Below are 27,012 nucleotides of genomic sequence, written 5' to 3' on the forward strand. Positions count from 1 at the left end.
GTACAGATAATCAGCACAAGTTCATCGCTAATGCTAGAAGAGGTATTCAAAGCACATGACTTAGCTCCACCTACACACTCTTTAGTAGCTCATTTTAATTTTATCTTACTGACAAGACCATAATACAAATTATTAAAACTGAGCAAAATTCTTATTTAAGTATATGCATATAAAGGACTGTCAGTTTCACCTTTAACAACTCCAAATTCTCTTAATTTTTTTATTTTTATTTTTTAATGATTTTATTTATTTATTTATTTGACAGAGAGAGCGAGAAAGGGAATACAAGCAGGGGGAGTGGGGAGAACGAGAAGCAGGCTTCCTGCTGAGCAGGGAGCCCGATGTGGGGCTTGAACCCAGGACCCTGGGATCATGACCTGAGCCACAGGCAGATGCTTAACAACTAAGCCACCCAGGCTCCCCTCCAAATTTTCTTTAAAAACATGACAAAAACCATGTAAAAATAATCATTAACATTTTTTTCATGCTTCAGACTTCAGAAAACTCTTCAGTTATATTTATTTCAGCTTGTCATTACCTCTGCCCCCAGAGGCCGGTGAAGCAAGTAATGTCTCAAGCTCACATGAATACAAACTGGGAATTAAATAAGTGTTAAAGCCAGAACACATACTTTGACCATCATATTCCTAACCTGATGATCATCATATTGATTTGTATAGTCCTTGGAGTAATAATTTCCAAAGCATGCTTTGGGTAGTTCTTGTAGTTCTGGGGGTTCCCTGTTCTTGAGAGTCTTCTGGGATAAGGAACGGAATTCCGGTTTTCCATTCCTTGGTCAACCTCCTTCAAAGTTTAGTGTCTTAGTAATTTATTTATTTATTTATTTTTAATTTTTTTTTTTAATTTTTTTTTTTTAAAGATTTTATTTATTTATTTGACAGACAGAGATCACAAGCAGGCAGACAGGCAGGCAGAGAGAGGGAGAGGAGGAAGCAGGCTCCCTGCAGACCAGAGAGCCCGATGCGGGACTCAATCCCAGGACCCTGAGATCATGACCTGAGCCGAAGGCAGCGGCTTAACCCACTGAGCCACCCAGGCGCCCTCAGTAATTTATTATTTTAAGAAAGGTTTATGCTGCTTTAAAAATGTTAAAGCCATTCAGGTGAGCAGCATTATTGAAATGACTCATCCAATGTTTCTACTACTACAAGTTTTCCAATTTTCCCAGATAGTGAGGTTTTTATTCTTTAAAGCTTATATTTCATTTGGCTTTTAAAAATAGAAACCAGTAGACTTTATGGTATCATTCATACATTCTGAATGTTACACATTCCACAAAGTCCAGAAGAGAGACTGTAGATGCTACCATAAGAAAGTGTGTTTTATGTTACTCGTATAAATGCGAATGCTTTTGCTTATGATTGGTACTGGACAGGAGAAATGGTAATGAGCACATTCCTTTTTGAAGAAAATTTTAAATAGGGCCATACTTTCATGGAAAATGTGCAAAACTAGGTTGCAGTTGCAATATCCCAATGTTTAAAACATCTTCTGTTTGTTTAGCATTAGAACTAAATTCATATTGAAGAAAGTCACTTGTTTTTGTCTAGTATACCTTTAAGAATGGTTTAAAAAAGAAAGAAAGAAAGAAAGAAAGAAAGAAAGAAAGTAACCAGTCAGAATTCCCTAAAGTCCCTGAAGAAGATGGTGTGGTTATGCCATGGCCTGAGGCTTTGGGACTCTTGTGGAACTGGCCCCAGGGCTGGCACGGCAGACTCTGCCCTCTGCCCTGAAATCCCGGCTCCAGCTTGCTCCTGTGTCTCACCATCTGTCACAGGCACAGCAGGGCACACCACAGCCCAGTAAAACCCTGGAGCTTTTTGGCATGGTAGACAGCAGTCGATTGTGTATAATTCAGGGCCCAGACCGAATAAACCAAACTGCTGTGAACTCTTGATTACTGAACTGATGAGTAAAAATTTTTAGTCCTGGAATACCATTAGATTCATTGTCTGGTGAATCCTTCCTTGAGTGATCTAATGGCTCACTAAGTGAGGAAAAAAAAAAAAAATTCTTCCTGATTATGTCTTTACTGTAATATCTTTTTGCACTCACATTAAAATATATTCTAGTTTATGGAGAAGAACTGAACAGGCTGTTTTTCTATGTGCTTAGAGAAGCTAGGTAAGCGTACTAAGTAAGAAACTTAGAGCATCATAAGTTGGTAGATGGGGTGAGTACTGTTGGTGCTATCATTAGGTGACTTCTATGTGTGACATACATTCTTGAAGGAATTTTGCCTCTTTTATAGATCTCTCCTGTGATGGAAGCAGAGGAATTAACTAATGATATATTAGCAATAAAAAATATAATTCCTATGAAAGGTGATATCTGGGCCACATTTGAAGTCATTGAAAATGAAGAGCTAGGTAAGTGATTTTCATGCTAAGATTTTTAAATTCCTTATAGTGTGAAGAAGGCTATTTTTGTGACAAGTCATTACAGACGTGTTTTTTAAAGATTAACATCTCATTTTGAATTCCCTTCTACCTCCGTGCATGTGTTAATATGTTATTGCCACTTGAGAGTGTCCTCCTATGATTTTACTCATCTTGATAATTATTTTCTTGACTATAAAAATACAGTGCAAAACATTAGGCATCTGTGTTGCTGCTTTATGAAATAGGTCTTTGTTTGTAAGGACAAGCAGTTTGATTTGTAACCATATTTGAAATGGCCACCCACCTCATTCCTGTTTACTAGTCTTTTAACAAAAACAGAGAATATTGATTTAAAAGATTAATATTTTAAAAAACAATTTGTTTTAAGCTGAGGGGAAGCTTTATTTATTTACTTATTTACTTATTTATTTTATTTTTTTTGGCTTTTTCCCTGTCCTCTCTCTGTCTTCAGTGGAGTGGATCAGATATTTTGTCATCTTTTATCTCAGAGACGGAAGGATGGAGAGAGCTTTTAAAACACCTTGACTACCCCAGTAGTCAAGTGCTGAATAAGCTTTACATTCTAATGACACTGTTTGGTTGTAAAGACCTCTAGGAGGAAAAAAAAAAAAAAAAAAGAAAGATGCAGAATGTCTTTGTACCTTGACCATCTGTCTAGCTGATACCTACTAAGGTCTTGGGACCCTTTCAAGTATAGTTGTCAAACTGCCAAAAGTAAAATCTTGCCACCTGCAAGCTCAAGATAAAAATTAAAATTCAACGTCAAAATACTCCATTGTGTATCATCAGGAGTTTTGCAGTCAATGTTAGAATGAAATGGGATGTCAGATACTTTGTCTTTCATTATTTCATCTTGATGTTTTCATATCTTTTTACAGTGCGTGATTCTTTAAAAATCTAATTTGTATTAAAAAGTAAATTTTTAAATAGTCATTGTCAAGAGTCCATGACTCCCATGCTTTGGTGTTGGTTCACATTGTGTCTCCTCATACTCAGTCACTCCATTTACAGGAGATGGTATAGTGGATGATCACTATGAGTGCCCCCCCGCCCTCAACCCAGCTTCCAAGCCCACTTGATTTGGTTCACGCTTTACTTGCCCTTTCTGTAGAGTTTATTGTTAATTATGTTAACATAATATGTTAACATTATTGTTAATTATGATTCCCTTCCTTTTGAAGGTCTTCACTCTGTTTTTGATACTGCATGGATTCTCCAACCTGGCTTTCTAATCGTTTTATCTCATTTGTCAGTTCTTTTCGGTCTATCCCTTTAGTGGTAGGTTTCTACTGACCCAATCTCCTTTGCCATCTTTTCTTATTTAACATGTTCTTTTATAGATAATCCCTTCCTTCTTTGTACTTGCCTAACCTTCATGAGCTGGTGTTTCCCCAATGTGTCTTTATTCTCCCCCATCTGAGCCAACAGTTGACCTCCTTTAAAACCCATACTAAGGGTTCCTTTGCACTTTGTCTTATCTTACAGTGCCCATCACATGGATTTATATTTATCTCTTGGGAGCTCCTTGGAAGGAAGGGGGATCTTTCTTTTTTCTATCTCTGGTGTGTTGCATAGTGCCTTGGACATATTTGCCAGATGATTAAAATCTACTGAACAAGTGAAGCACAGTCTTTGCATTACTGTAGGTATATGGATGGTGCAGGCTTTTGCTTTTTTGTTGTTTCATTTTAGGGAAAGGGGGTAGGTCACTAGCTTCATCATATTTGTGAGTAAAAGATAACTATTACTGCCAAAAGTATCTTTCTAAAATTACAAATAAAATCATATTGTTCCATCGTTTGAAACCCTTTCCTTATTTCCTTATTGCCTATCCTTCAGTATTCAAATAACCTCAAATACCTTTCCTCCATGATGATGTTTAGATGAACATAGTTCTTCTCACTGAGCTTTTTTCTGATTACTAGTTATCTATAATACTGCACATTATCTAACTTGTAGAATAGTAATGTGTATATATCTGGTTCTGCTAGATCCTATTTTTTTTAGGACATTTACCATGTTTTTTAGACCCTTACATCTGTCACTACCTCTAGTATAATGCATTGATGTGGAATATACCCCGCAAATATCTTGTTAACTGAGGAGGAACAAAAATAGGTGCATTCTGAACTTGAGCGACTTGGACTATTGCTCTTTGGATTAGACGTATCAAAATGCGGAAGGTACATGGAGTGATTTCTGCTTAGGTTAAGAATCACTAGGAGATCTCCCCGCCCAGTTTAGCTCTTAGACAGCTGATTGTTTACTATATGCTTCTGTTCCTGTTGTTTTTATTAGGAGATCCACAGCAGAATCATCAGTCATGGATTTGGGGGTAGCCATCCTCTCCCCACTACTCTTACTCTCTCAAGGATTGAATCAAAGCAGATCCCTGTGTCACATCATTGGAGCTCTGTGCCTTTGGGCATTAGCGTTCCTGACTGAGAGGCGTGAGAAGAATGAAGGAGGATAGATAGGAATTCTGTATAGCTAGAAGAGAGATTTCAGTCTATCTGGAAACATCGTTGCTGGATTTCTCTTGGAAAATGAAGGGTTGCTTACCCTGAAAAGTGACTGAGTATCAACTTGCATATGACAATTAGTACTTCACAAATATAACATTGGATTGGTTGTTTTTTTCTGTTTTTTTGGTTCAATTAAAAAAAAAGTTTTAATGAGAATATAAAAAAAACTTAGGAGACCTCAAGTTGTTTGGATTCACAAATGTCTAAATATGTTATCAAAGGAACACCAAGCAAGAAAAAAGACATTTGATGGAGTTAAGAATTCAGATTTGGCATGGTTTTAATATTTGTCCACTCATTAAGTAGAATTCCCCAGAAGAGAAAGCGAAGATCGTTTTTACTGCTTCTAAGGGAGTGATGCTGGGAGAGCTGCAGAGGGGCCTGTGCTTGCGCCGGCTTACTGAAGCAGACGGGAACCTGTGTGCTCCGCCTGACCTCCTGAAATGTTAAAAGCTTTATTTCTAGTAACTTGCAGGGAAGAGAAAGTGAAATATAAAAAGAGGATAAAAGTGAAGGCGTTGGTAGTCACAAGATTGTAGCTGATAGGAAGAATGTCAGCATGTAATTGCTGCTTTTTCAAATGTAAATATAAATTCCCCCAAGTAACAAAGTAACCAAAAATAAATAGATAGCTAGATAGGTAAATAGGTAAGGAAGTGAATCAGAAGTGCTGAATTTTATTTTAGGTGTCAGTAAATTTTAAAGCAATAGTTTTCTACCCTAACTTACTTATCCAGTGCCCCTTTTTTATAATAATTATTTTGTAATGTTCCTTTTGCCCTTCTGAGATAATTTATTATACTTACTTATTTTTTTAAGATTTTATTTATTTTTTTTTTGACAGGAGAAACACATGGAGCGAGGCAATAGATGCAGGGGGAGTGGGAGAGGGAGAAGCAGGCTACCTGCTGAGGAGGGAGTCCAATGGGGGGGCCCCATCCTAAGACGTTAGGATCATGACCTGAGCTGAAGTCAGAGGCTTAAGCTTAATGACTGAGCCACCCAGGTGCCCCTATTATACTTACTTTTACACATATTAATATATTTCCCTAATTATATAAAAAGGACCGGAAAATATGTATTGTATAAATGCTTAGATACTCCTAGATGGCTGAGGATAATGAACATAGATTATTAAACCTATAAATGGAATTAGGGATGCGACAACTATAATGCAGACCAAAGCATGTCCATTTGTGACTCTTCTATCATCGGCATCATTACTGTCATTGGTGAAATACTGTCTTAGTCCATTTGGGCTGTTCTAACCATTCTGTAGACTGGGGGCTTATAAACAGTAGAAATTAGTTTTCACAGTTCTGGAGGCTGGGAAGTTTCACAAGATCAAGGTGCCAGCAGATTCAGTGTCTAGTGAGAGCCTAGCTCTCACTTCATAGAAGTGAGAGCTTCATAGAAGGCTGTCTTTTCCTGTTCTCGCATGGTGGAAGGGAGCTCTTTGGGGTCTCATTTATTTTAAAAGGGCACTAACCCCTCTCATGAGGGCTCTGTGCCCATGACCTCCAAAATGCCCTACCTTCCAATACTGTCACATCGGAGATTAGGTTCTGACAAAGAGTCATCTTGTTTTGCTTTTATGGTAGTCAGATTGATGGAAAAATGTCATATTGGATAGGGGCGCCTGGGTGGCTCGGTGGGTTAATGCCTCTGCCTTTGGCTCAGGTCGTGGTCTCAGGGTCCTGGGGTCGAGCCCCGCGTCAGGCTCTCTGCTCGCCCAGGAGCCTGCTTCCTCCTCTCTCTGCCTGCCTCTCTGCTTACTTGTAATCTCTCTCTGTCAGATAAATAAATGAAATCTTAAAAAAAAAAAAAGTCATATTAAAACCATAAAAATATTTTGAGAATTCATATGTAAAGTTGCTGGATTCTAGGCTCAATTTATGGATTGGTTTTCCCTCTAAATGAATGTCTGATGGGACATTTGAAATTTGTACTGGATAAAGAAAAGTCATTCTTTGTCTCATTCTTGGAAAGATGCAAGCATACTTAACCCCTGCTGCCAATACTAAGACAAGCTGAAACCCACTCTAGGAGAAGGTATTGCCTTCATCTAGAGCTAATCTTCTCAGGTATGCTCTTATTATAATGTCTCATCTTAAAACTGAAGTTGTCCTCTGCAGATGTAGTCCCATATCTTCAGTGCCTTCACCTGCTGAAAAAAGTAAATAAACAAATAAATAACCTCCCCAGGTTATTTTTAAGTTTAAGTAGGCTTCTGGACTGAGAAGTTCAAGTTGGTAAAGCAGTTCTGTTCTCAGAAGCAGCATCACTACAAAGTGTTTTCTTATTTCTTCCTCATAGTTACTGTGATGCAGAAGATCTGTTCATTTTTTATCAGGATTCTTTCCAGCCCATCTCCTGATAATACGGAAAGTGCTTTCACCCTCTGAGTGTGGACAGGACAGAGTAAAACTTGCATAGCTCTTGGGTTTTAACTACTGAGGGAATCATCATTGTTTCAGGAAATCCTGTGTCATTTCTGCCAGAAATTTAAGGACAGCACCTGTTATTTGGAGTGGAAAATGGGTAGTTCTTTATTTAACAAGGGAGGCCAAGTTATTCTCTGAACCTGATTTTCAGATACTAATAATGTGATTTACCTCACTAAATAACCTTTTGTTCTCAAGTAACCTTTTCTTCTCCATAACCTTTTCTTCTCAAGTAACTACACTGAATTTTCAGCAATACTTAAGCTATAGATAGTATGCAACTGAGTTATTTATTTCTAGTAATGCCCTAATGCCAGATGATGTGCATCCCATATAATCTATCATGACAGATGGTTGCAAATCAAACTATAAATACAATTTATTTATTTGTAGGAATTTATATTCCAGCAGTGTTTAATGTCTCACTTGTTCCCACCTCCTATCTCTTCAGGTGGATTTAAATGCCATTTTATAAAGGTAGCATTTGAGAGACTAATAAATACTTATCTTTTCATCTCATGCTTCAGCTCTTGCTTTTATGTAGGAATTTGGATCTTCAGGATTTTCATGCTCCTGAAGTATTTCATACTGTGATACTGATGAGAAAAACATACTTGACAAATTTTTGGCAAATTTGTATTTACTTCTGTATCTATGGTGTTAGTTATACTGTGATTTCAGTATAACTAAGAACACTTTAGAGCTGTAGTATCTACTTGTTGTAGTGACCCTCTTTAATACAAATGTTCTGATACTCAGAAGTCTCATTACCAATTTAATCTTGTAAGAAAGAAAAAGGAGCTTTTATTTCACTCCAAATACTGTTTTCCAGTTAGGAATAGAAGTCTCATTTCTAAGCCAGCTGTGGGTTCATCAGTTTCCCTGAGTACAGGATGTTGAAACTTTCTTGGTATTATTTCCTAACCATCTTCTCACCAAGGATAGGCAAGATACTTTGTTTGGTCCTCAAAAAAAATCTTAGCAAGTTGATGCTTTTTTTCCCCAGATTACATGTGAGAAGATCATTATGTGGGACTTTACACAGTTTCCCAAAATAAAACTGAAGTGTGGCATTTAAAAATATTGGGCTTAAAAGTAAGGTAGATTTGAGGTTCAAATCTTTGTTCTTCCCTTGAACCAGCTAGGGTTTGACTTCAAGCAAGTTAACTCTGATCTTTGGGTTTCTTTACATGTAAAATATGAAAATAAAACACCTAATAAAGCATGCTGAGTAGATTAAAAGTGATTATATATAATATCTGATTCATAGTTATTCCAGAAATGGCAACTGTTAATTGTATCAGTGGTGTCCCAGAGATTGCAAGAAGTAGAACCAAGGATTAGGTAATGCCAAGTGTAAAGAGAGTGCCCATTCTATTACTAGTCGTTTTTTGTTTTTTGTTTTTTTTTTTAATACAGTTAATCTAATTATAGCCTCCATTAATAGAAGACAGTCATTTATGGAGTAATCAAAAATCAAATTTATAACTTGGGCAGTTTGTGGGAAATTATTATTTTTGTCAAACCTTTCAGAAAATTACTGGAATTAGCAGTACCTGGGTGGCTCAGTTGGTTAAACATTTGTCTTCAGTTCAGGTTATGATAGGGTCCTGGGATCTAAGCACAATCTGGCTTCTTACATCTCTCTCTTCCTCTGCCCCTACCCCCAGCTCATGCTTGCTTGCTCTCTCTTACTCAAATAAATAAAATCTTTTAAAAAAAAAGTTACTTGAAGAAAAATGGAATTGATAAAGCACAGAAGATTCTGTCTGATTTTACAAAGAATTTTGTTTGCTGATTCATTTACAAATATTTTCTATTAATTATAGGCCACCAGAGAAATTCACGAGATATTTTATTCCTTAAGTATTTATTGAATGTCTGTTATGTACTTTTCAGTCTGCTGTGTACAAAGGATATATTTGTAAATAAAAGGCAGATTCGCCTTTAAGATGTATGGCTTAGTTGCTCGTTTTTGTTGTTTTGTGTGTGTGTGGTTTTGGTAATTGCTATCATCATACTGAGTAGGCTTGCTCCAATAAGCATAGAATTCAGGCTACATTTTCTCATACTGAGCAGTAAGCACAAATCTATTTCTTTAAACTGGAATCAGAAAAATTTGTTTTTCTGTGGACCTAAGATTATTGATAAGTTCTGGAATGCTGTGGTCATAGCCAGGGGAGATCAGGATTAAGGAGGATGTGATATATTTGGTCATTTTACTTTTGATTTTATCACCAATTAAAATATCATGGTTCCTATATGAGTATGATGCTTTTGACATGCTCTTTCTTGTTTGTCATTAGCATTCTTACTTCAACTGAAAATGAACAGCCAGAATGCTGTGCTCTTTGTATTTAGGAAGGGATGAATGAGTTGGATTGACTTATACATGGCTATGATTCTGAGAAGGCTGCATCAGCATCTTTGTGTTAAAGCTGATGTTCTTGCTATTTCAGTCATGCCATTCTCAGGGTACTGTGAAAAGGTTTGAATTTCCTTTTTTTTCCAAGCATATGTTTCTGCTGTAACATTTTATTAAATGATTGCCCTATTTTGATCAGGAAAAAACCTTCTATGAAGCTTTGATTGTAATTGTAAAAACCAGGTGTTTTTCACTCTATGCTGAAAGTTTGTGATATATTTAAAAATATGATTGCTTAGAACAAAACATATGGATGAGTATTTATCAAGGAGAAATCTGTAAGATGTCATTAACTTTTTTTTTTTTAAAGATTTTATTTATTTATTTGAGAGAGAGAGACAGTGAGAGAGAGCATGAGCGAGGAGAAGGTCAGAGAGCAAAGCAGACTCCCCATGGAGCTGGGAGCCTGATGTGGGACTCGATCCCGGGACTCCAGGATCACGCCCTGAGCCGGAGGCAGTCGTCCAACCAACTGAGCCACCCAGGCATCCCGATGTCATTAACTTTTTGATTTTAGACTATCGTATCAATAGTTACTAGATGATATTGCCACATAATATTTCTGATTGATATTTTCACTAGTGGACATAAATGACTTAGTAGTATTTTATGATTCTTTTCATCTATTCTCTGTTGAAGGCATATTTTATAAATTCATATGAATTGACTGTGATCGTTTCAGCTCTAAATTGTTCATTGGTATTGATCAGAAATTATAGCATGCTAATCATGTTAGGATAAACAAAGGTTATTACTTACTACTGAACAAAATTAACTTTGCTAGTCCTTTTACAATTAATTACTTGCATATGCAAACAGCTTTCCATAAGCAAACCAGAATGCTACCTGAATTAAAAAGAAGATGGGATAAGAAACTGGTTTCTTTTACAAAAGGGTAGCATTATTCCTGAGATTTTATCCAAAGGATAGTACCTCTGATTTTTTTTTTTTTCAAAAGCTGAGTAACAGATGTCCCTGCACAGATTCATTTATACAATAAATTAAATTTCATCATATGCTAATGGTGTTCTATGTGTTAAGGTCTCTTATATGTAGTCCTAGCATTGTTATTGTATAACATAAGATGTGGTTGTATTTTTTGTTGCGTACAGATCTATTTTAAAGGATTTTTGAAAATTTATAAAAACTGATCTTTTTTTTCCCAATTTGATCTGGTTTTATTTTTTGCAGAACGTCCTCTTCACTACACAGAAAATGTGTTGGAACAGGTGCTTCGGTGGAGTTCATTATCTGAACCTGGCTCTGCTTATCTTGTGGTGAAGAGATTCTTAACCATTGATACAATTAAACACTATAATGGTAGGTGTTGTTATTTCACATTGCAACTACAATTGCAACTTCAAGTGCCTAAAGGATACTGATCATGGCATAAGTATTATGTAATAATGTAAAAAAAAAAAAATTGGGAAACTAAACACAGAATCCACTTGATGCAGTATTGGAGGATTGGAAGGAGAATATATAGACAGGAGTCCCAAGTGCCAGATTCAGACTTTCCTGGAAAGTAGCATTCTGCTAATAGCTGGCTAATTTGACAGTCCCAAGTTAAGGTTTTTATAATGAATGTTTTCTATTTTTAAAAGGACTTTTGCAGTACTTAATGTGTTTTTCTAAGTTTTAAATAGATGGTGATTCTTCTTCCTGAATTATGTTTCCATTTGAAAGTTCTCTAGGCATTCAAGAAGTGCAAGTTATACAAGCCCTGATACTGAGTGGTTGTTGTTAATTCCCACTTATTCTGGGGTGATTTGTGGGGGAAAAAAAAAGAATAAAGAAAGTACAAAATGTTATGCTTCCAATAAGTATACTTGCCATCCAGTTAGGAGAAGACATGTACACATGTAAGGTTAAATAAGTTAGTTAGGACAAGGGAAACATGCCAGCCAGTCTCTGAACCCTTGTGAACTATCAGAGAACTTTTTTTTCAAACTCATTCTTCTGTTGTCATTAACTGATGAATTAGAGAAAAGATCTTCTGCTGGCGCTCTACATAAACCAACTCCGAAAGCAAAGAATTTAAGTTTTTTCTTTTTTTTTTTAATGGATCTAATTTAAAGATTTTATTTATGTATTTGACAGAGAGAGATATCACAAGTAGGCAGAGAGACAGGCAGAGAGAGAGAGGAGGAAGCAGGCCCTCCACGGAGCAGAGAGCCCGATGCGGGGCTCGATCCCAGGACCCTGGGATCATGACCTGAGCCGAAGGCAGAGGCTTTAACCCACTGAGCCACCCAGGTGCCCCAAGAATTTAAGTTTTATAAGATAAAATTTACTACAGCTTTTGTAATTGATATTAATAATGACTGTTACTATCTACTTATCACATATTATTAACTGAGCTTTGTACCTAACAAAGCTCATTTCAAGTTTTTTAAAATTTCCAAATGGGGAAAGAAAGTACACAGAAATGAAGTAATTTGCCCTAGATCATACAGTTACTAAATATTGGATTTGAGAACAGATTGGTCTGTCTTCTAATTTTATATATATGTACAGCTCTTAAATGCTATAAACCTGCCTAGAAGGATTTCAGGCTCTCCAGCTAATAGCCATAGATCAGTAAGCTCTTAACTGTACCACAGCTAATCTGATACATTCCTGATTTCATGGTAATGCCCTAGCACTAGGTTAGACTGGAACAGCAGAAGCTGATTTCTCACGGTCTGGAGGCCGGAAGTCTGAGATGAAGGTACTAGCATGGTCAAGTTCTGAGAGCCATCTTCAGGATGCAGACTCCCTTTCTGCTATCTCCTCACAGGGTGGAGAGCAAAGAAAGGCCCCAAGCTCCATTGTGACTCTTAGTAGGATGCTAGTCCTCTGGGAGCGCTCCACCCACTGACCTCATCTAATCCCAGTTCCCTTCCTAAAGGCCCCACCAGGAGGTAGGGTTTCAACATATGAATTCTGGGGAACACAAACATTCAGTCTCTATCACATGTCCTTTATATCTCAGATATCTGTCCTGTATCTCGTATACTTACCTGAGAGCATTTTGACAGAAGGCTAGCAGCGTAACAAGTTATGTGTCATTCTCGTCTTACATCTAAACAGGTATTTTCTTCTTGCTGGAGAAATTTAGCCTTTTAGAAACCATTATCTTATTTTAAATTCTTTTATTATAACTGTATATGTTTTTGACCACATACCCACACCTCTTTGGGATTGCAACAGAAATTTTCTCTACTCCTACAGATGTGACATGATGTAGAGCAGTAGCTCTCAGGTGGGTTCTCTTTTTGTTCCCCTGGGGACATTTGGCAATGTCTGTAGACATTTCTGAATTACAACTAAATGTTTCTGGTGTTTAGTGAGTAGGGACCAGAGATGCTGTTAACCATCCTATAAAACATAAGACAGCTCTTCACAAAGAATTATTTGGCTCCAAATGTCAGGGGTGCCAATGTTGAGAATTTCCCAGTCAGATAATCTGTGAAATCTGTTCTAGCTCCTAAATTCTCTTGTTTCGCGTTGACACTGAGATGAAGAAATAGTATCGAGCTTATGAACCAAGACCTGTCCAGATTATGAAATATATATAATAGGTTCTCCTGGTTTCTTTTCTTTTAGAAAATCATCTTTTCAGGTACATTTTAATTTTTCTGGTGAGAATTTTTCTTTTCTTTTTCCAAGTATTCTTCTGAAATGTGTCTAATTTACCATGTTACAAAGTACTTGAAACCCATACGTAGACATAGTACCTTAGCTCTTGTTTGAATGCTAGTGGATTGGCCAGATGAATGAAAACAGACAAGAATAAGATCTTAAAAAGGCTGTGATATAAAAGAAAGTTTCGTGCAGGGAGGGGTGGGGGATAATCAATGCAAGAATACTATTAAGTGCCCTTGAAAAAAACAAGAGCATACACATTGAGCTGGTTGAGAGCAGTCACATCTGAGTAGAATCCTTAAGGTTGCTTAAGGACCCAGAGAAATGGTAGACTGGAAAGCTGTGCTGGTTCTGTCTGTAACTGGGTCAGAAGATTAGGTGTCAGCATGATGCCCACATATTCCTGCGTGTCCTCTTCATGGGGTTGGGAGTGTGTCCTTCTGGTGTGAAAGTATCAGGCTTTTGTAAGGTGTTGACAAAATATCTGTATAAAAACTGAAGATCCCAAGCAGTGGAAAGCAGGCTCAAATGATAGGATCAGGGATTTGAAGGAAATATTCTCTAAGGTAAAATGTCAGCAAGATTTCGTGTTGCTCTCCTATCTCCTTCGTTCCTCTGATGGGGTGAGAGCCATAAAACACATGCCTGTGCCCTGCCCTGTCCCTTCCTCTGGTTTCCAAATGAGTATCCAAATTGTAATTATAGTTTCTATAGTTCTTTCTACCAGGAAATTATTTCTCTTTGCATGGAAAAAAAAAAGGTGTTAGAGTAACACCAACAGCAAATAGATTATTGGACCATTTCATGTTAGTAGTTAATGTATTTTTGGTCAAAGATAGAAGTGCCGATGCAGTAAATATTTTTAGAACTTTATTTTTTATCTTCTAGGCAATAAAATTTTTATAAATGTTTTTTAATTAGAGCTTGATTTATATTCAGATTGTCAAGGCAAAATAATCTCTTTCATTATGGTTTGCTCTGCATCTGTGTGAATTTAAGATTATCATTTTAAAGCAACTCCGGCCGGTTGTTTACTTTTTTAAATCAATTTCTTAGGTCATGATTTGTTTTCCCTGTAATTGTATCTTGCAATAACCTGGAGTTTATAAGTACTTCTTTTGGTGTATATTTGGTGACAGATTTTAGGTTGGTTAGATATTCCATCTACTTTGTCTCTGTCTTGGCAAATGTCTCCTAAATCAATCACAATGACCACCTACTCCAGAATCATTGCTCCGTTCATTACATCCACTGCTCCTTAAAATTGGGATCTAAAAGGAAAGGAATGAAAGTAAATCAGATGTGATTTTTCTGTCAGTTTGTTAGCAGAAAAACTGGAATCATCTCAGAAATACATTGCTCTTCATGACAGAAAAGGAATAATATGAAGAGTTTTTCTTTCTTAACATTTTCTTACTTTAACCTGGGGAGCAAGTGGAAATTAGCAGAATTTGAAACAAAGGTAGTTGGTTGCAACCACACTTTTTTCTCAGTAACAAATAGCTAATGTTTTAACATTTTGTTAAGATAAAAAGTAGTACTATCTGTGTTTTTCCATACTTAATGTCTAGTTGCCACAGATGTTACTATCTGCCTATCTGACCCTATCTCTATTCCTGTGTGTGTGTGTATGTGTTTGTATATATACATGACTTGCACTTCATTAATTGAATTTTTCTGATTTATATGACAAATCACAAGCATATAGTTTTTTTACATTACATTTTCAACACCTCCTTGCTAAGTCAAAAATTTTATCAAATAAGTTTAAAGGCTTAGGGTAGTGTAGGGGTTTTCATTCCCTTAATTTTCTCATTTTATCTGAACAATTTAAAATGTTGGCATCACAAATAGGAGTGGATTTTAAAATCATCCAACACTTAATTTCTGCTCATTCATTTAAGGTAATGAAGTAGCATACTTTACTTTTATAAAAGTATATGAGAATAAATAAATTTTCTGTTGCCTCTACTTAGAAATCAATTTTGTGTTCTTCAAAAGCAGCATTTTATTTCTTAGAAACATTTTATGCCATTGCCATTATTGTAATGAGGAGTTAACTGACTTGAAAAGGAAGATAATAGTCCTCAAATTTCTTTTCTACCCCATGGATTATGATTGAGACTTTACGATAGGGAGAATAAAACTTCATTTAATTTGCCATTTAGACTTTGTCATAACTAATCTCATTAGACTGTCTTTTGTTATCATTATCTCTTGTATTGAGTTAAGCTTCAGCATCTCTATCACAGGTAAACCATAAATGAATACTTTCTGTAAGGCTCCAGAATAAATAATTTTATTGCTTTGCTAAGACTTGCTAAAGTCTTATTTTAAGCATTAAAGATCTTTAAAATTACCCAGATAGAATGTGAGACATAGAATCAAGTTTTAATGATCTCAATGGGGAAGAAATACTTTTAAGATATAAGATGTAACTCAAATGCAGATCCCTATGGGTTTCTAAATTTAGATTGCTGCATATGACAGATGCTTTGGAATTAAATTTGCATTAGAATAGAATAGTTCAAAATGCAACTGCTTCTGGCAAATACAGACCTGGAAAGCTACACCATTCACTATGAACTGACTTAGGAAAATAAAAGAAAATTCCAGCGAAAATAGTACAAGTCCATAAATCATAGTCTAGCTGAAATGATTCGCTTTCCATTCCCCATCAAATCTTTTTAAGTCCAAATGTGTATAAACGTTGAAGGTAAGCCTCGTCCACGTCAAATGGAAGTATCCTCTTGGAAATTGATGAGTCTTTGAAATTGATGAGTCTTTGATATTCACTATGAGGCATGAATGTTCTGACTTCTTTTAATATTGTAATTCTGTAGTGAGAAAACCAACTGGTAAGTTTCTATTAGGAATCTACCAGGCATCTACTGTGGAAAATTTCAAGGATTGTTAAGCATTATCTTTCCGTACAAGGAACAGAAAATCTAAATGTATGAAGTCTATTTAAATTCTATTTAAATTCTAAGGCTAGGGCGCCTGGGTGGCTCAGTGGGTTAAGCCACTGCCTTTGGCTCAGGTCATGATCTCAAGGTCCTGGGATCGAGTCCCGCATCGGGCTCTCTGCTCAGCAAGGAGCCTACTTCCCTCCCCCCCACCCCCGCCCTGCCTGTCTCTCTGTCTACTTGTGGTCTCTGTCTGTCAAATAAACAAATAAAATCTTTAATAAATAAATAAATTAATTAATTCTAAGCCTATAAACACAGTGTGCGGTACATGACTGCTAAGGGCCAAGAAGGGTATGGAGAGCTTTCAGGCACAGACAAGTGGTTCATTTAGTTGACTATTGATATCTCTTCCAACACCGATATCTCCCATTTAACAAAATATCATTTCTTGTTTAGTTTTTCATATATGGGTTATCCTCTATAACAGGACAATGCCTTATTCTTTCACTCACTCAAAGTACACATTGAGTAAGCTTTTTAAACTATAAATGAACAAAACACTTTGTTATGGCGAAGTACTGACTGAATTGCCCAGCAGGGCCATCTCAGCTTTTATCTGGATGGTTAGGGAAGGCTTTCCAGAGGAAATTAGCATCATGGTATTATTGAGAAAGCAGGATATAGTCCTCTGTTCCTTGGGTTTGAATGCTTTGTGAGAGATTAGGATAGGAGTATAGAAGGGGTTGCTGATGGTATGACATAGGGGCGCGGTCACTGAATTCTGTTTTGGATATCTTAAGTTTTAGTTGTCAGGTGCCCAAGGGTATATTGTCTTGAAGGGATCTAAATACCCATCACTACGGACCACATTACTTGGAACATAGTTTTAGTCTTTGGAGACTATAACATCATGCAGTTGTAGTGTGAAAGTAAAATCATTAGAGTACTGAGCATGGAATTACCAGCATTAAGGCACGGGTGTATCAAAAGAGGCCCTTTGTGTGAAGGAACCTTCAGAAATGTTGCCAGAAAAGGACAGAGCAATGTCATGGAATCATCAAAGGAGTAAGTTTTAGGAAAAATTGTGTTTAACAAGGTAAAACGGTACACAAAGCCAGGAAAGGTACTGGAAAATGTCCTGTTACTGTGGTAATGGTGGAGATGGTGGTGGTGATCATGATAATAATGGCCATTACTTGTATCTCATTATGGAAAATAGAATTCTATGGTACATGTTAAGAGACTTGAATTGTAATTATAGGGCATTTGCTTCCTAACCTTGTCACAAAACTTTGTGAGCCACAGTGTTCTCATTTACAAAATGAAATCGTATTACCTGTACTTCCTACTTTAGAAAGTTGTATGGGGGATGTCTAGCGAGCTCAGTCAATAGAGCATGCAACTCTTGGTCTCAAGGTTATAAGTTCAAGCCTGACACTGGGTGTAGAAATTACTTAAAAAAAAAAAGAAAACAAAACAAAACAAAAACCTCAGAAAATTTACATGAGAATCAAATGCGATAAGATATATGAACACTTTGGAAAGCCTTAAGTGTTACCTATGTGTTTATTAAGAACTTGCTAAAAACAACATCGTGATTTAATATAAAAGAATACATCATTTACTATACTAATTTTTTTTAAAGTTTATTATAATTCAGTGTAACAGTAAAAGCAGAATAGAAAAGTAGTTTCTACTTTCTGTAACTTGCACTGTCAGTTATACGACATGGAATTTCTGGCACTTTTCTAGTCAATCCTTCAATAATAATTATGCTTATAATTTTATTACTTATGGAGAATCTAATTGTAGAAGAATGTCAACAGGCTACTAGTTCTGTTAAGCATTGCTTCTTCAGTACAAGTAGCATAAAGGAAAATGGACTGGGAATGAGTCAGGGGACGTATTTGGCTTTTTCTAAGACATAGATTACTTTCCAGCAGCTAATACCAGTTTGGTTTCTACTCAGTTGCAGAACTAAATTTTACTGAAATGCATTTTGACCGAATGTCATGGAGCGAGAACAATGTATCTGAAATTCTGCTTTCTCTACATCATAAAAAATGCACATGTTCTTTGTCACACGGTTATTTGTCTTTCCAGCCTGGCTTCTTTTCCTTAGCATAATATCCTCTAGGTCCTTCAGACAAAACAAAACAAAACAACGAATAAATAAACAGTAGAATCAGACCTATAAATACAGAGAACTGGTGGTTGCCAGAGGGAAGGGGGTGGAATGGGGGAATTGAGCAAAATGGTAAAGTGAGTGGGAAGTACAGGCTTCCAGTTAGAGAATGAATAATCACGGGATTAAAAGGCACAGCATGCGGTGGGGGCACCTAGGTGGTACAGTCAGTTAGGTATCTGACTTTGGTTTCTGCTCAGGTCATAACATCAAGCCCTGAGTCAGGCTCTGTGCTCAGCATCGGGTCTGCTCAGAATTCTCTCTCCCTCTCCCTCATGCTCATGCTCTCTCTCTCTCTCTCTCTCTCTCTCAAATAAGTGTTTTTTTTGTTGTTGTTTTGTTTTTTAAAGGCATAGCATAGGGAATAGTCAGTATTATCATAATAGTGTTGTAATGGGACAGATAGTAACTAGACTTTGGGGGACATAGCATAAACTTGTCAAATCACTGAATCATATACCTGAAACTAATGTAACATTGTGTGTCAACTGTACTCAAAAAAGAAAAAAAGAAATATACATCCTCTATATAATCGATGTCAAAGAAAAATGTGCCCCCATTTTTAATTTGTAGGAGATTTTTAGCTATTAGGTAACAAATATTGCCAGTATCACATGGTCGTGGCACGTTTTCAAGAGGATGTCTCTCCCGGAAACTACCCATTTGCCTCCGTTACAGTTCACGGACAGAGATGGAATAAGGAATTTTTTCAGGTAATGTGTAGCCTTGAAGAAATAATCTTTGCCAGCAAAAGAAGGGGAACACATAGAGACCATGAAATATAGAAAAAAAAAATGGAACTTTTAAAAATCCTGTTGTCATGTTCAGAACATATATAAGAAATAGGACATAACAGTACATTTTAGTTACTATACGTTTACTCTGTGCCAGATGGTGGGTTGAATACTTTGCATTCACCATCTCGTTTATTCTTCCTAGTTAGTCTACTAATACTTAACTAGGCCTTTACAGATGGAGAAATTAGGATATGGAGACATTACATCACTCCCTCAAGGGGACCTGCTTGTAGGTGGTGGAACAGGCATTTGAATCAAGATGTCTCCAAATCCAGGCCGTATATTCTGTCGTAACCCACCTAGTATCCTGAAATCAGGGATAAGTCAGATTTCAGTTTTTCAAACTCTTAAATTTCAGTCTCTAAATCATTAGGACTTTGAAAGTATAGTTCTTTCTGGTTTTGCTTTCTGTAGTCTTCATAGTACAGAGGAAAATGATGTGTGTCATCTGTTAAATTCTACTTCCCCTGTCCCCAGCACTGTTCTAAGTACTTTATATACTAAATCCATGGGGTATTGTAGGTGTCCCCATTTTGCCGTTGAAGAAACTAAGATTCAGAGATTACTGCCTGAGATTGGGTGTAGGATGTGGTTGTCATTAAAATTCAGTTGCAAAGTGTGCTCTCAGTCACTGTGCTATGTCAGCTCTCCCATAGGTTGGGGAGGAAAATCCAAGGTACACACTGTTTTAAAAAGCAAATATGAAATTATCATGTACTTTAAAGCAAAGTATTAAGCAAATATAGTTTATGCATTCAGGAACTAAGTTCTATCTTAAAGTTAAGAGACATAAATAACAAGTATGGACCAGAATAGTTAGAAAAGAAATCTCTAAGTTGGGAGTAGTGGGATAGAATTTATATAGAAACAAGAGAATGGAATTTCACTTAAATTCATTAAGGTGATCAACTTAAGTCATGCATGGAGATGAAGATTAGTTTTCCAAACAGTATATTATGATCGACTGAATTTTAAATACATTTTAATTTAATATTTTATAGAGATGTGTAGGAGAAGTTCAGTTTAGCCTTTTAAATGTCAGGAAAAAGGTAGACGTTTGGTAGTAAGAAAGTTAGTCTTTGAAGGGAGTTGGGGGGAGGGGATTAACCTGTTAAAATAGCATTTGCGTAACACCAATCTGGAATCATTTGCTCGACCCATTAGAAAAGAGGATGGTGTTACAGAATCCTGGAATCTCCAGGTAGTCAGTAGGAAAGGCAGGGGTTAGAAGATAACATTGGGAATGAAATAGAATTGAGCCCCAAAGAGAAATTCTCAAAGAACAATGGCTGACTTGCCCACTGCCTGCCGTGGAGGATAAAAGAAGAACATATATTTTAGTAGTACCATTCCTGGATTTATGTTTCTCCCTCCTGTGTCTCCCTCTCTGCCTCTCCTTACCAGGAAATTTCCACCTCCTCTACACATCAGTTCTTTTATTGAGATTAGGGACCACTAGATAGGAATTGTTCTTTTTGTATAAAAACTTGAGGATTCAGGAGATTTGGAAAAATTTCTTTCTGTTGTTTTTATTGCCCCAGTAATATGATAATGTATTCTGCTTAAATAAATTTGGCCATTCTGTTTTGTTTCATGCCTGTGACTTTTAAGGGCTTTTCTAATTAATAATAACATTAGAGCACAACTGAGAATACTATTTTTTTTTCTTGACTCCTCTGTTAACTCTAAAGATGTTATAAGTCCAATTGTGTCTTCCTTGTCCTATCAGTCAACAAGACAAGAAGAGGGACTTGTGATTTTCTAGAGAAAACAGTATGTTGGAAATTTATTGGAATAGAAGACAAAAAGGTAGTAAAGGAACTTCTACCCATTAGGGTACATCCCAGAAACTTCTTCTGAAGGAATTAAGTTCTTGGGGAGTGCATTAAATCTTCAAATTTGTGACATTTGGGGAAAAATAAGATGATTTTCCCAAGTTACTTAAAGGCTCCTTTTAGTACATTAATCATGCGCTGCGCAGGTTTCTTTTTCAATTAAAAGCAAAATTACAGAGTATGTCCCATGTTTTTTCTTTCCTTTTCTTCTTTTTTTACATTCTTAGTACACAGAAGTATTCCATGCGTATTAACTTACACCAGGCTGAGGACTGAGGTCATGGACGATATGACATGTGAAATCATTCTTTTTGATTAGGTCAGAGGGATTTAATGTATACTGAATGACCATAGGAAACTGCTTACATGGCATTCAAAATACTAGTGCTCTGAAGTTTGGATCCTTAAAAAAAAAAAAAAAAAAATCTAGGACGATCACTGTGCTGGGAAGAACTATGAAGAGAGCAAGACTTCATGGAGTTGAGAAGCCCAAAGCATAGCAGGGAGACGGGAGCTCTGAGACTCTCAAGAACGATGAAGCAGGAGTTTGGACTCCGGCTAAGAAGAGATGTGCAGGGCCAAAAGCTTATATTCTGACAAGCTAGAGTCGAATTCAAACCTGGACAGGGTCTGGAGAGCAGGCGCAGCGGACACAGCGGCGTGAACTTTTACTGAACCGGATTCCTGTAGAGCAGAGAACCTTAGTAAGCTTCCCGCCTGGGGTGAGGGGAGGGAATGAAAATATAAGAATGAAGTACCCCACAGTTGAGGGAGCAAGCAGTACTGGAAAAGTTTGAAAAAGTGAATTATTAGAAGCCATTTAATTCATAACTTTGATTTTGTTACACACTGAGTCATACACCATGTCCCCCATTTTGTCCTATAAGTAGTGGGTAATTTTTCTACATGTTTTAACATTTTGAGATGAAATAGAAATTCAGTTGTGAGAGATTTTGAAACATCTTTAACATCCTTGATAGTTACAGAAATTCATATTTCAAAGTTCTTTTCATTCTTCCCTCCTCCTTCACAAATACTTCTCTCAAAGCCTTCCTCCTGAGTTTCTTAATAATGTATGCTGCAAGAGTTAGTTAATAGACTCAATTATGTAATAATTAAAATAAATATCACCAAGTATGAACCCAAATGCAGCTAAAATATTTGTTTTCCTAAGCCTATTTTCTCTTTGACTTACAAATGGTTTACTTAGGCATTGGACATATGAATATTGGTAAAATTTGTAAAGTTTATTAATTTGGACAAAAATCTAAATGAAAAAGTATCATTAAAAGGTGTGAATGGAATTTGTCTTAAGCATTATGTAATATCTGCATCTCACAACTTGATTTTAGTTTAAACTTTAAGAAATGATTTACCTGTTTCTAAACCAACAGTGTTGTAATTGCCTTTCTCCACTTCCCTGTGATGAGGGAGCACGGGGCTGGCTGAAGACAAAACAAAAGCTGGCGCCTTGCACCCTCCTCTCCATCCGCTCCCCCTCTGTCATATGTGTAGCATCCCTCAGGCAGCCCTGACTGCCATGAACATTAAGCAAATAGTTAACTTGCAGAGCTCACAATCCTTCTAGACAGGAGTCTCCCTTGGCTTACAAATGTCCTAAATCTCACTAACAAAGGCGATTGATAGCAGGATTGTGACATCCCACCAAAAAGTCTCCCAGCTATCTTAATGTTAATAGCTGGTCTAAAGACAACATTGATCAAGCCGCAAGGGCAAGGCAAGGGCAAGGCCTCTGGTAGGCCTCTGACATCCGGGCACCTTGTAGGCCCTCTTTAGCATATGAAAACTCCATTGAAACCTCCCTTCCCCTCACCTTCCCCCAACTGCAGGGTACAAAACCTGCCATCCCTCCCAACCGGGGGCGGCTGCATTTCTGCCTGCCCACGGGTCCTGTCCCCGTGCTTTAATAAACCACCATTTTGCACCAAAGATGTCTCAAGAATTCTTTCTTGGTCATCGGCTCCGGACCTCAGCCCACCGAACCTCACCTAGGTTCTAGAACTTCATCACCTGTTCCACAGCAGCTGACTCACTAATCCTACTGAATGTTTTTTGAATTATTCACTTCCGTCAGCAAATGTAGCTTTGCTTGTCAGATGTATTTAACTCATTGTCTCCAAGATTGTCTATTACTAGAACCGAGTATATACCAGACCCTCAGTACTTTATGAAGAAATGGATGTTTTGATGTAATATTAATTTCATTCAATAGTTTTGTTTATTTTTTCTTGACCTTCCAGTTGTATTAAAATACATCTTCTCTCTTTTCATTGGAAAAGTTATTTTTAATTTAAATAGAAGTTATTTAGCTGTAAAATATCATTTGAAATATTTTTCTGTGGGATTGAATATTGAGTAATAATTGTTTGAGAAGACAAATTTTAGCAGTTTTTTTCAGAAAATAAAGTTGCATACTACCAATAAAGCAATTTTAGTATGACAGTGTGATTAAAAAAAAGTGTTATCTATGGCTAGTACATGTATTGTGAAGACTACTGTGGTTTGCTAATTACATTTGTTTGCACATCTGTGCTTAGCATCAGAGATATGATTATTCCTGGGAATTTTTGCTTCCAGGTATCCATGCCTTGCTCATATTGGAGTATAATTATGAGGAACTTTTTCTATCTTTTTGAACTTTCATTTCCTTATGCTGATTATAATTATGAACCTCTGTGTATTATTTGTCATATAAGTACAGGTTTTCCTCAAACAAAGGAAATGTTAAAAGACTAAGAGTTCTTTCTAAATCCATTCAAGTTATTTTGTAAATTTCAGAAATAGTGCATGAATATTTTGTATTCACATTGTTTTAAATTTCAGAAACCGTGCATGAGTATTTAAGAATTATCACCTGAAAAAAAAAAAAGAATTATCACCTGACTCGCAGAAAAATGTTAAAGGTCCTGGTCTGATATAGTGTCCCACCCTACATCTTTCTGTAGTCGGTCCTTATCTACTATGAGACCCACAATCATCTGCAGGATAGGTGTTATGACTCTTATTTTCCAGGATCCAGCAGATACTGATGTTTCCAATATCCAGCGGATACTGACATCTTAATAACTGTGTCATAGCTGTTTGACTTAGGGTTCCTTTTTTCCCTCCCATTGTTCTTCAGTTCCCAAATAGGCAGTTGAATATTGTCTAGATTTTAAGGAGAAAGCTTTAGACTGGAGCTGTATTGATAAGTTTATACAAGTACAAATTTGGTGTTCTTTTTCTCTTTTTAAGATTTTATTTATTTATTTGTGATAGAGAGAGAGAGAGAGAGAGAGAGAGAACACAAACAGGGAGAGCAGCAGGCAGAGGCCGATGCGGGCTCTTCGCTGAGCAGGGGCCTGATGTGGGACTAGATCGTAGGACTCCGGGATCATGGCCTGAGCTGAAGGCAGACGCTTAACCGACTGAGCCACCCATGTGTCCCCAAATTTGGTGTTCTTACCAGAAAGTATTTTTATAGAATTGGTTGATTGTTTCTAAGTGTGGGGCATGGCAGTATTGCACATGAAATGTAGTTGTTGATAAATGCTCTACCTTAGCAGTTTTGCCCTTTTTATCCTTACCTGATTCAGATGTTTAGGATTTTATTTAGTGCCCCAAGAATTCCTGGGTTCCTGAATCAGAATTCTGGGAGAGGCTTCCATTTTTACCTCTGTATTTGCATTGTTCTTTCGAGAGCAGTTCAAGAGAAATATAATAAAGCCAATTATGTAATTTTAAATTATCTAGTAGCCCCATTAAAAGATCTAAAATAGATAAAATTAATTTTAGTAATATAAACTCATTATTTAAAATATAATTTGATCATGTAATCAACCTTACAAACTTATGATTTTTTACCTTTTTTTGGTATAAGGTCTTTGAAATGTGGCATATATTTCATACTAATAACACACCTCAAGGTGTGTTAGAGATTAACCACACTTCAAGGGCTCATTAGCCAGTAGCCAGTTGGACAGTGTAGGCAGACCTTATAAGGAGATACGAATATCCTGACACATGGTGCTCCCAGAAATTAACCATCAGCTTCTTACTGATAAGAAACAAGTTCTGATTTTATATTATCAAAATAAAAAATAGAAATGTTTTATATTATATTCCAAATAAATGAAAATGTGCTTAACTTACAAAAGCAATGTTGTACCTTACAGAGAGGAGGGCCCTGGAAAGTATCAAAGAAGGAATGTTGAAAATTAAAGAAGAACCATCTAAAATACTGTCTGGAAATAAGTTTCAAGACCGGTATTTTGTTTTACGAGATGGGTATCTCTTTCTCTACAAGGATTCAAAGGTAGTTGTATATTTAGTATTTGAACATGTATGCATGTTTGTGTAGGTATTAACATTTTCATTTCATACCCCTGTCCATCCTCTCTTGGCAGTCAAGCCCTGTAGTGAACAGAACACACCGTCAGCTAATTTCTTACAGCCTCTGAAGGTAACATTAATGCACTAAGTAATACAGTGAAGAACTTCATGTGGCCTTTTTGAGCACTTCTCATTTTTAGTGCAGAGAAGTCCTTAAAGGTCTAATATGTGTTACATAAGCTAGCATTTAAGTCAGCATCTTCATCAATAAAATTAAAAGCCATCAGAAAAGATGAAATCTTACCATTTGTGTGGATGGAACTGGAGGGTATTACGTTGAGTGAAATATAAGTCAATCAGAGAAAGACAATTATCATATGGTTTCACTTATATGTGCAATATAAGAAACAGCACAGAAGATCATAGGGGAAGGGAGGGAAAACTGGGAAGGAGTCAGGAAGACTTCAGGAAGACTATAGTTAAAAGAGGCTCTTAACTATAGGAAACAAATAAACTGAGAAGTCAGGAAGATTATAGTTAAGAAGTCAGGAAGACTGTAGTTAAGAGAGGCTCTTAACTATAGGAAACAAACAAACTGAGGGTTGCAGAAGGGGAGGTGGGTAGGGGGATGGGGTGACTGGATGATTGGCTTTAAGGAAGGCACATGACATTATGAGCACTAGATGTTACATGCAACTGATGAATTACTGAATTCTGTATCTGAAACTAATGATGTATTATATATTGGATAATTGAATTTAAATTAATAAAAAAGAGAATGTTATGCCCTGAGGCAAAAATGGCTTGACTTTAGCTAATGGAAATTAATTAAATGTGGAATAAAAAGGCAAAAACCAAATAATAATATAAATTTGATTAATGTATTTCCTATATGGTTGAATGAATTGACTCATATAATATCATACTTATCAACAGAATCTTACTGATATATCCCTGTAAGTTTGAATTTTCAAAAGCTTTTGTTAAGGAGTTGTGGAATGGAGAGGAGATAGAGAAAGAGGAAATAGATAAATTTATGGAATTGTAAGAATATTGATTAGTAGTGAAAATCTCTAATTCACCAGATTGGTTGTGTGAATAATAACTTAAGCTCTCAACCTCAATTTCTTGAATCTGTAATATGATGATGATAGTATGAATCCTGAATGCCACATTATTTTATTGCTTAGTTAAGAATATACATTCTTTTAAGTCATGAAACATTACATATAATAACATAATGCATGTAATATGAAACAATATATAGTCATAGCTTATATATTGGTAATAGCAGCATGCTCATCAAGACTTCGTGAAGAATATCAATGGGCAAGTCCCAAACAGAGAAAAATATATTCACAGTATATATATCTGAGAAAGGACTCATATCTAGAATATGAAGAACAAATCAACAATAAAAAACAACACAATGAAAATTGGGTTGCAGTCCTGAACTGACACTACATGAAAGAAGATGGAGGAATAACCAATAAAGCATTGAACTAAAGAC

General features: G+C 36.4%; 1 protein-coding gene across 3 annotated transcripts in view; it reads left to right on the forward strand.

Annotated features, from left to right (window-relative positions):
• The window catches only part of ARAP2 (ArfGAP with RhoGAP domain, ankyrin repeat and PH domain 2), a 186,461-nt gene that overhangs the window by 130,904 nt on the left and 28,545 nt on the right, over positions 1 to 27,012 (forward strand). For all 3 annotated transcript variants that reach the window (XM_044224949.1, XM_044224951.1, XM_044224950.1), the window contains 3 exons: positions 2,273 to 2,390; positions 11,009 to 11,137; positions 25,346 to 25,485. In XM_044224949.1, the coding sequence (XP_044080884.1) occupies positions 2,273 to 2,390; positions 11,009 to 11,137; positions 25,346 to 25,485 (387 nt within the window). The remainder of the gene's footprint in view (positions 1 to 2,272; positions 2,391 to 11,008; positions 11,138 to 25,345; positions 25,486 to 27,012) is intronic.

This window comes from Neovison vison, chromosome 11, assembly GCF_020171115.1.
Source record: "Neovison vison isolate M4711 chromosome 11, ASM_NN_V1, whole genome shotgun sequence".
Classification (NCBI taxonomy): Eukaryota; Metazoa; Chordata; class Mammalia; order Carnivora; family Mustelidae; genus Neogale; species Neogale vison.